Source organism: Micromesistius poutassou (assembly GCF_964030765.1).
Source record: "Micromesistius poutassou genome assembly, chromosome: 21".
NCBI lineage: Eukaryota > Metazoa > Chordata > Actinopteri > Gadiformes > Gadidae > Micromesistius > Micromesistius poutassou.
This window is the reverse complement of record NC_140291.1, coordinates 14,137,775-14,148,255: the sequence shown is the minus strand read 5'-3', so window position 1 is coordinate 14,148,255 and position 10,481 is coordinate 14,137,775. Positions and strand designations below refer to the sequence as shown.

General features: G+C 46.1%; 1 protein-coding gene across 2 annotated transcripts; it reads right to left on the bottom strand.

The window, feature by feature from the left end:
- Positions 1–836: 836 nt before the first annotated feature.
- Positions 837–6,173, bottom strand: sstr2a (somatostatin receptor 2a). 2 transcript variants are annotated; one of them, XM_084485850.1, is made up of 5 exons: positions 5,642–6,173; positions 4,556–4,704; positions 3,174–3,981; positions 2,469–2,794; positions 837–2,294 (listed from the first exon to the last, which is right to left on the bottom strand). In XM_084485850.1, exons 3-5 carry the CDS (start codon positions 3,538–3,540, stop codon positions 1,863–1,865), a joined length of 1,125 nt encoding a protein of 374 aa, XP_084341976.1. In that variant the 5' UTR covers positions 3,541–3,981; positions 4,556–4,704; positions 5,642–6,173; the 3' UTR covers positions 837–1,862. The 2 variants fall into 2 exon arrangements, with proteins under 2 accessions (XP_084341976.1, XP_084341977.1); XM_084485851.1 differs by lacking the exon at positions 4,556–4,704.
- Positions 6,174–10,481: the final 4,308 nt, after the last annotated feature.

Sequence of the window (10,481 nt, the reverse complement as noted above, 5' to 3'; positions counted from 1 at the left end):
CAAGCATGACAGGGTCGCTATGACTGCTGGGACGCTGATCAGGTGATCATTTGTTTGAGATCATCGACAGCATCGCTTTGGAAGCGAACATTGTGTGGGCGTGGGGTGCATGTGTGGGCGCGCGTGCACTATTTTGTGTATCATTGATACAATGCTAGCCAACTATTTAAACATATTTCATTATAAACAGACAGCAGCCAAGCCTTAAATGTCTACAAACACACACACACACACACACACACACTAGGGGTGGGTGAAAAATGGATTTGCGTAAGAATCAGGATTTTTATCATAGATGATTCTGAATCGATTCACAACTTCCAGAAATGTTTTAATTTATTTATTTTCTTCCTTTAGTTTTGGATTTGCCTTCCTGTGTTATTGCAATCAGTTGAAAATATAAAAACGACTCAATCCAGTACACACCATATACGCCATACTTTGCCTTTCTCGTATATCCTGATATTAGCCCCCCTATATGCTGAAACGAGAATCGACTTTGAATCGAAAAGATACAGTGAGATACAGAGCGCTTCACACCCCTAACACACACACACACATGCACACAAAGGACCCACACACATACACACACACACACAATTTTTGATGTCTGATATGTATTGATTGAGCCAACAAAGAGTATTCTGTACAACTGTAACAGCCCACAACAATCACTTTATAATAAGTTTTACATACATTGAAGGAAGAATCACTAACAAGACTCAAGACTTGGGCTAATTATCTTATCAAAATGTACTGTACACATTTACTGAACAAAGTTCCTTTACTTTAGATCTAATTATCACAATTTAAGTATTTTATGATTTGTGTAAAACTCCAAATATTTGTTTTCAATGTACAAGTTGTCTTTTCATGCCGAAACAATCAACATGGGATGGGGGGCTGGATATGTCAATATGTCTCTCTGCCTGTCACCTGAATCAATTATCCAGTATCCAGGATGTCAGTTTTAAAGAGTAGGAGGATCAATAGCGATACCCGTGAAAGGACACAAGAACCTTCCATCTGTATCAATAAATAAGCCATCATCTTTTTCCTTAGCCTGGCTTCAAACGGTATTGATTATCAACCTTTGAATGACTACTTCCAAATATTAATCTTCAAAGCAGTGCAAATGTTCTTCAAACTCGGCCACAACATATTACTGTACGGCATTTATGCTTATTGAATTGTCTAGCTGGCAGCCAGTGTGGCTGGACAGCTGCCCTGTACAGAAACCATCTTCTCAGTATGAAGCATAAAACACAACAGTTGTTGTCTTCACAGTTTCACATGTAGAATTGTGACAATGCCTCCTTTCCTTTAAGGATGAAATCGTGCTGCCAAGTACAATGGTTCCTTGGGTTCCTATCCATGCATATACTCTTGAGTCCACACACTGGGGTTCAAACCATTCGTTTTTTGGTCGCTGTCTATTGGTTACAGATGGGATCCGCTACTAGAGCAGACCATCAGTTCGGTCCAACATTGTTTTTCAGTCAAACTGAGGTTTTTTTGGACTGTTGTTGATTTTTCAGTTTAGCCAAAAATGATTTGCAGCTCCAATCCAAGCCCAGGTCAACTCACCGCGACCTCACCCTAACCCTAACCCTGACCCCTCCCGGCCGCGACAGGTGGTGACAGTGGAGGACTGCAGTGTTCTGCAACCTCCTAGCCCTTGAAAAAAAGGTATTATTCATGTGAATAATACACAGAACATTTTGCTTATCTTTTATTTCAACATTATTCGGAAACAAATACATCTTCCACTTGTATTCCACATCCGGCGGAGGGGGCAAATGTTCCTTCAGCGACAACCACTGGCGACCTCCGTCTCCATTCCACCTCCGCCTCCTCCCTCCTCAGATGGCGGTCTGCAGCTCTCCATTGAGCAGTGCTGCATTGTGGGTGTCCAGGTTTGCGTTGTTGACCAGGATGTCGTGCACCATCCTGCTGCGGTCGGCCCGGCTGTCGCTGCGCTCCATCTCGTCCAGGCCGCTCACCTTCTTCAGACACAGGACGTTCTGGAAGCTCTTCTTGAAGTTGTCCGACAGGAAGGCGTAGAGGATGGGGTTGGCGCAGCTGTTGGCGTAGCCCAGCACCACCACAAAGTCGAAGGTGCTCTTCAGTGCCGAGGTGGGCTTGATGACGCTGGTGGCGGAGGTCACGTTGAAGACGTAGAAGGGCAGCCAGCATAGGACGAAGACGGCCACCACGATGGACACCATGCGCGTCACCTTTCGCTCCGAGCGCCGGCGCTTGCTGGAGCTCACCCGCATGCCAGACGACTTCACCTGACAGAGAAGAGGATCAGCGACAGAGCTCCAAGAGGACCTAACCAACGCCATCAAGGCTGGTCCCGGCACGATCACTGCAGGCTGGGATTTCACTACCATTCAAGGTCAAGAATGCTTTCATACGGAGACATAGGAATAAAGCGTGACACAGTGTCCCAAAGCAGTTCTTACCTTGACGATGATGAGCAGGTAACACATGCAAATGACGATCAGGGGCAGAAAGAAACCGATGAAGAAAGTGTAGAACATGAAGGCCTTGTAATACACCTCCTGGGGCTCGGGCCACACGATGCCACACACAGGGACCTTGTCCAGGCCGCTGAAGATCATGGTGGGCAGGTTGACCAGCAGTGACACCCCCCACACGGTGAGGTTAATGAGCTTGGCGATGCGGGGTTTCCGCCATTTGGTGGACTTGATGGGGTGCACCACAGCGAGGTACCGGTCGATGCTCATCACCGTGAGGCAGAAGATGCTGGTGAACTGATTTAGGGCATCTGAGAGAGAGAGAGAAAGAGAGAGGGAGAGAACGACAGAGAAAGAGAGTGTGTGAGTGTGGGGGGTTGGACTGGAGTCAACATTCAAAACCAAAAATAGACAAAGCACCAATGATGCAATAATGCAACAATGTTATGATTCTGAATGAAAAAATGTAGACAGACACACACACTCAAAACATTTGATTGCCTGATTGTCCGACAAAAAAAAACAGAACACATGTCAGTGCGTTGCAAAAAAAAATCACAAAATGTCCAAGGTTAGAATTTTCGCTTGTACAAACTCAGAGATACTCAACAACACGTGACCATGACTCATACGTGGGACATCACACAAGATAAAGACCCTGACGACCGTTGTCTCCTGCTCCTGACTCACCGACAGTCATGATGGCCCTGCACAGTGCCTCTCCGAAGGGCCAGTGCACCAGGGCCAGCTGCAGGGAGATGAAGGGCAGGCTCATCATGCACAGCACGTCGGCCACCGCCAGGTTCAGGATGTAGATGTTGGTCACCGTCTTCATCTTGGCGTAGCGCAGGATCACGTAGATGACCAGCGCGTTGCCGCACAGGCCCACCGCGCACACCACAAAGTAGATGAAGGTGATGACCACCGAGCTGGTCTTGTCCTGGTGGCTGTCCCGGCGGTCCGAGATGTTCAGGAGGTCCAGGTCTGAGTCGTTCCACAGGAGGGGCTCCGGGATGGAGAAGTTCAGGGGGTTGGGGGGCAGCGGCCACTGGTCCATGACGACGGTGGGTTCAGCTGACGCTTGGTTGGAGTATTGCCGACTGAAGGGTACAGCGAAGGGGCTGGAGAAGGTGTATGTTTCGCTAGGCGAGGACTGGTGGATTTGCACTGTTTTGTGAGTGTTTTAAAACTGGGGTGTGATCATCTGATGTGTTGCACTACTCATGATGCTCATCCGATCGTGTCAGACACATGGTTTGAGTTCCAAGAATCGTCTTCGATAAGATGATTGGGGAGGGGTCACCGCTGGGGATTGTGGGTAGCTGGGAAGGTCGGGTCTAGCGGTCTCCAGGTGCCTGGGTATGTGGGGGACCTGGGGGCCCCAGGGGGACTGGTGGACCAGGCAGAGCAGGGTCTTCTTGAAGGGTGAGAGCAAGTCAGTGCCCAACGTGTCACATCCTACCTCGGTGTATAGAAACACAGACATAGAAGGACAAAGCTGGAGAGACAGAAAATAGAAGATAGGGGGAAAAGCAAGAGAAATACCATGTGTGAGAGAAATCAAAACATATATACAATCTATTATCTATTTACACACAGAGTATATGTGACCATTCTCACACAAATGTATTTATTATTTCTAATTTTTAAATTGGATATTCTTCACTTCAAAAACCATAGCAACAAGACTGCACATACTGTATTGTACATTGAATGCAATGTAAGTCACCTATAATTGGCTCCTTATTTTTCTCCCTCTATTTTGTCTCTATTATACTCCCTCTCCTCGGCTCCTCATTCTTTCTGAAACTTGTATTGTGACGGTCCAGTGGGCTTGGGATCAACAGGTGTGTCTTTGTGTGTGTGTGTGTGTGTGTGTGTGTGTGTGTGTGTGTGTGTGCGCACGCATGTTTGTGTGGGTGTTAATGACGATGTAATGTGTGTGTATGTGTGTGTGCGCCTGCGTTTCTGCCAGAATGTGTGTATGTGGACAAGGGCTCGCTGGTGGACAGGGGTTCTCTGTGGCAGACACATGTTTATTCAATTGATCCATGGAGCAAACAGCGATGAACCTGTGAATGACGCAGTGACCTCCCCTCCGTGACAGCTGGTCGGATAGGCCCGCACGCGCTATCGGGCGGCGCTGATTATTTAAGTGGCACCGTCGCGGGGGTCACGGCTCAAATGAACAGCGCAGAGCCTGCTGGAGATGTGTGAGTTTCTGAGAGAGAGAGAGAGAGAGAGAGAGAGAGAGAGAGAGAGAGAGAGAGAGAGAGAGAGAGAGAGAGAGAGAGAGAGAGAGAGAGAGAGAGAGAGAGAGAGAGAGAGAGAGAGAGAGAGAGAGAGAGAGAGAGAGAGAGAGAGAGAGAGAGAGAGAGAGAGAGAGAGAGAGAGAGAGAGAGAGAGAGAGAGAGAGAGAGAGAGAGAGAGATGTGGTCGGTGTTTCTGACCCAATGGAGCTGGCCAATCATTCTAAGCTCCGTGGTTTGATTTGCGTCCTGTGTTTTTTAATTGGAAACTTGCAAAATCATATGATTCCATAAAAGACCGGCAGAGGAGGACTAATTAAACAGTTTCAAAGTAATTCGGCTCTAATGAGCTGTTTTTCAGCTGAACTCATCAATTAAGGAAGTCGTGACTAGAATTCTAGAACGCCGTTACATCAGACGCACGCGCTCTTAGCACGTTTGCACCTGCGGGGATTACTATCCAACCTTAGGCGTCCCGCTCTGGTTTAACACACATAAAATGACAACATTTGCTAAAGGGCATAATTGTAACATCATAGGTTATGAGAGTACTGCTCTAGTGACAAATGGGAACATGAAGCTATATGTGACCATGGAATGAACGCTGCACCATGGTGGAGGGCGCAATAGGCTGTAATGAGGAACATATCGAGAACCCTCCGAGTCCCTATACCGCTCACATTTCACACTCCCCTATACCTCTCACTTTTTTTTATTTTTTATTTTTTACTACAAATATAATTCATTATCAATAAATATGATGAGCCTAAACGAAGACTACGGTTTTTTCTTAATCAGAGGAACCCCGTGCGTAATTGCGAATAAGCATATACCCAAACGGTTTAAACATAAACAATCTCGTCAAATAAATTAAAAAGAAAAAGAAAGTCCATCCGACCACTTTCCTACCTTTGAATCCAAAGCACCGTCGTCATTTGAAGTGGTTATTTCACGTAGGTATCTCAATCTCCACGCAGCCTCGTGTCCGCATTCCCCAATCGAATGCTTCGCGCTTCCACCGGGTCCCCGTGCACCTGCCTTTTCCCGTTTATCCGCGGCGCTTGAGATAGGATTTAAAAGCTCCGCCGCCGAAATCCAATTTCCCAGTGCCAATTCAACGCAATCAATCACCGCTGACATGTACTGGGGAACTTTCCTATGAAATAAAACAACAACAAAACCACTCTTGTGCCGACGACCACTTTGAGTGCTACCCCCCCAAAAAATTTTCGTCACCGAATCACGGTGTAGGCGTCAGAGCGCGCGGTGGTATTATCCGACCGCGCGGAGGGCAGTGAGGGGCCGTGGATTACAGGGAGCGGGAGAGAGATACAGATAGACAGAGAGGGAGAGAAGGAGAGTTACGTGGATATAGAGAGAGACATGAAAGAGAGAAAGGGTGAGATCGATGGAAAGAGAAAGAGATACTATATCAGTGGGAGAGAAAGAGAGGGAGAGCGAGGAAGGGAGAGTTACACGATAGGGGGGGGGGGAGAGAGAGAGAGAGAGAGAGAGAGAGAGGGTGAGAGTGAGGGAGAGAGGGTGAGAGTGAGGGAGAGAGGAAAGTAAACCAGAGAGAGAGAGAGTTACATGAAGTTGGAGAGGGAAAGTACCGCAGAGATGGTTGTATCCCCTAACTCTGTATCCTGTACCCTAACCCTGTCCCCTAACTCTGTATCCTGTACCCTAACCCTGTCCCCTAACTCTGTATCCTGTACCCTAACCCTGTCCCCTAACTCTGTATCCTCTAACCTAACTCTCATTACGTTTACATGCACAGCTTAATTTGATTAAAGCCATAGTCCGACTATGCTCCTCAATTGGACAACTGCAATTGTCTGCGTATACGTGGCGGTGAGTAAACCGATTCATTGGCCGAAGCGTGTCATATCCATATCATATCATATATATATCATATAACATATGTTATATGATATATATATATATGTTATATAACATATATATACATAACATATATCATATCCATATCGTTTCGTCTCCGTCGTATGCTCTGCCGGCGGAGGAGTCTGCATGAGAGAGAGAGAGAGAGAGAGAGAGAGAGAGAGAGAGAGAGAGAGTATGAGTGAGTGAGTGAGTGAGTGAGTGAGAGATGTGGTCGGTGTTTCTGACCCAATGGAGCTGGCCAATCATTCTAAGCTCCGTGGTTTGATTTGCGTCCTGTCTGCTGTCTGCTGAAACATTGCTTTCTTCGTTTCAATCTGGACTTCAGAGAGTCAAAGCCAAAGTCAATTTCCCCCAATTCCTTTTCCCCCATGGTCGGGATAAACTCCATTAGGAGTCTTAACTTGTTGTGGAAGTACCAGAGAGTCTGAGAACCCCACGCAGTCTGTAAGATTCATAATATCAGAGAATACCCCCGTCAGTTCGGCCGCGGCGCAATGAATGAATAAAGATCGTAGTTATTTTACAACCTTGTTGATGAGAAACATTTAGAAAAACATGTACTTTTAATTCAGCCTTGGGTGAAATCGAAGCGTAGCGTCTGTGTGCTTCCACCTTTAATGAATGCATGCCGAGCGCCAGTGGCGGCTGCTGGTCTTTCAAAGAGGGGAAGCTCATTTTTGGCTTACATCATGTAAATTGTTAAATTTATGTATATGTAAATTATGCTCCTTTTCAAGGAAATGCTCTGTCATACCAACTAGCTGTCTTTTACAGTGACTTTACCAGTGTCCTCTCAATGGCCAGCAGAGCTAGGCTGCTTGAACGGTCTTGGTCCATTGTGTTAGGTGTAGGACTTGAACCGCTTTAAACAGGAGAAGCTCCTTTCTACACCTGCAGATGTAGCTCCAATTGTTGCCACTAATGAGAACAGTTTGTAAAGCTGAGGCATTGCACTGTCCAACTCCATGTCTTTAAGGAACACCAAGAAATCACACAGCTTTCCCCTGTCACCCTGCAAGTCCTGATCTGAATACAGGACCTGAAGTTCAGACCTCAGGCTCCCTGAAACAAAGTGATGGCCAACTACCAAAACCATATTAAACTTGAACAAGGAAATGTGGGAATTATGTTAAACTGAAGCAAGGAATTGTGTGAATAAGTGTATGAAATGTACGATGAAAATTGTCTAGCAATTTCGCCAAGCAAATATCAAGAAATAGGTTGCAGTTCGTCTTTTGACTCGCTTGCAAAATCTGCGATGGGACTGAGGAATGAAGAGAGCTCCGGCGACTTTTTATAGTTCAAAATCTGTCAATCAAACCCTGTCCCCTAACTCTGTATCCTGTCCCCAACCTCTGTATCCTAACTCTGTATCCTGTACCCTAACTCTGTCCCCTAACTCTGTATCCTGTACCCTAACCCTGTCCCCTAACTCTGTATCCTGTCCCCAACCTCTGTATCCTAACTCTGTATCCTGTACCCTAACCCTGTCCCCTAACTCTGTATCCTGTACCCTAACCCTGTCCCCTAACTCTGTATCCTGTACCCTAACCCTGTCCCCTAACTCTGTATCCTGTACCCTAACCCTGTCCCCTAACTCTGTATCCTGTCCCCAACCTCTGTATCCTAAAGGCGGGCACACACCAAGACGACCGTCGCCAGAAAATGGAGTCGGGCTATTAATCTCACGACTCGGTCAAAAAAGTGTGAAATACACGCCTAGACGACAGCAGGTGACGGTAATCTGTATTGTGGTCCAAAATACGAAATCCGGAAATACCAGGACCTCTCTCAGCAACCGTGAACAGTGACGATCTATCCTCCACCATGTTGATAAATTGTTCCTCGACTTCGTCGGCCCACATGGTCAAAGAACTCAACATCAACTATCAAAACGACGCCAAACAATGTGTTGAGAGAGCGTCGCCATCGTCTGCGCTTTCACAGTTTTTATGTTTACCATCCTTACTTCCGGGCTTCACTGATTCGCTAGTCAAGGGCTAGCCTTCCACCAATCAGATTGGTAAAGACTGAACGACTGTAGTGGCCGATAACACATGTTGAATCGGCGGAAAAGAATACCGACGGCCGACCTCACCGAACAGACCAAAGAGACTCAAGTCACCAACCTCTCAAGACTCAGCGACGCCCGATTTTCAGAGCGGTGTGTGGCCACCTTAACTCTGTATCCTAACTCTGTATCCTATACCCTAACTAGTCTGTACCCTAACTCTGTATCCTGTACCCTAACTCTGTATCCTCAAGGCCAAAGTATACTACTCTGTATCCGTAATCCGTAATCCTACTCCATAACTACGGAGACCCCTCGAGCATTCGCAGTTCTCCGTCGGGATGTCGGATACGCAATGCAATTCGCCGCCCGATCGATCTTATGTGCTGACTACTAACCATGTAAATAGTGTTGACAATAAACTTCCAATGCTAATCAAATCTTATTTGGTGTTTTATTAGTCCTTAATGTGCAAAGTAAACAAGTAAATAAGGTGCAAAGTCAAACCGGGGAAAGTTCGGGGAAAATTCCAGAAATGATTTTGGGGACCAATCACAGCCCTTGCCGTCTCCGTCCATCTCTGTTGCCTCGATGGATAGTTAAAAAATATTGGAGCTACGGAGAGGGTCTCCGACAGGCTCTCCGTCGGCGGAGAGGGCTCTCTGTATCTACGTACAGCACTTTACAGAGGACTATAAATCCACCTTAATTCTGTATCCTGTACTCTAACTCTGTATTCTAACTCTGTATCCTGTACCCTAACTCTATATCCTAACTCTGTATCCTGTCCCTTAACTCTGTATCCTAACTCTGTATCCTGTCCCTTAACTCTGTATCCTAACTCTGTATCCTGTACTCTAACTCTGTATCCTAACTCTGTATCCTGTCCCTTAACTCTGTTTATCCTAACTCTGTATCCTGTACTCTAACTCTGTATCCTAACTCTGTATCCTGTCCCTTAACTCTGTATCCTAACTCTGTATCCTGTCCCTTAACTCTGTATCCTAACTCTGTATCCTGTACCCTAACTTTGTACCCTAACTCTGTATCCTGTGTTTCTTCAGTGGAATTGAAAGGGTAAACAAGCGAAACACACCCGGAACTTCTCCTTCAAACTCGTCTTTACATTCATGTTTATTATATTATCTCGTTGATATTAATTCCCTCACTTCTTAATAAAACCCGGTTTCTTTTTTATATCAGTACTCAACCTTAAGTCTCGCCGTTCAGATCGACGTGTGATTAAAACAAGAAGGCCGTGCACTACGCGCGTGTGGGGGGGCGGACAAATAAGGCCCTGTGCGACCCTCTCTCAACTCATCAGTCTGCTGGATCTGGGAGAGGACTCATTAGCCACCATGTTTATTTAAATCTGTAATCGCCCAGCTAAACACATTTGTCGTGTTGATTTTTTTCATTACGGTGGTTGATTACATACTGAATAAATCGCGCTAATTACGCAACCGACCATCGCTGGAAAATCAACGCAGTGTAGTGACAGTCTCATTTGTAAAAAATAATAAACAACCCCCACGCTTTGTTCTATCTTGTTGAGTCATGACAAAGGGTACACAGTATGATATTTAAAATACATTAAACAGTAGTCACACACACACACACACACACACGTATACATGCCTGCATGTATACGGACAACGTCGTCGTTGTGCTGGCCTTGGGCCTGAAGGCAGAGTCAGTCAACAACACCCCGATCAGTGTGGAAAGTTTGAGATCAGAGATCAACTTCAAGCATAGAGATCATTAACAATGACCACACACACGCTCACACAGACATACGAAAAGACAGCCTCACGCACACACACACGCATAAGC

Coding starts and splice junctions, on each gene's coding strand:
- sstr2a (XM_084485850.1), bottom strand. CDS start 3,540: ATGGACCAGTGGCCGCTGCCCCCCAACCCCCTGAACTTCTCCATCCCG. Junction 2,795..3,173: donor CAGGGCCATCATGACTGTCG/GTGAGTCAGGAG, acceptor TCTCTCTCTCAG/ATGCCCTAAATCAGTTCACC. Junction 2,295..2,468: donor ACCTGCTCATCATCGTCAAG/GTAAGAACTGCT, acceptor CTTCTCTGTCAG/GTGAAGTCGTCTGGCATGCG.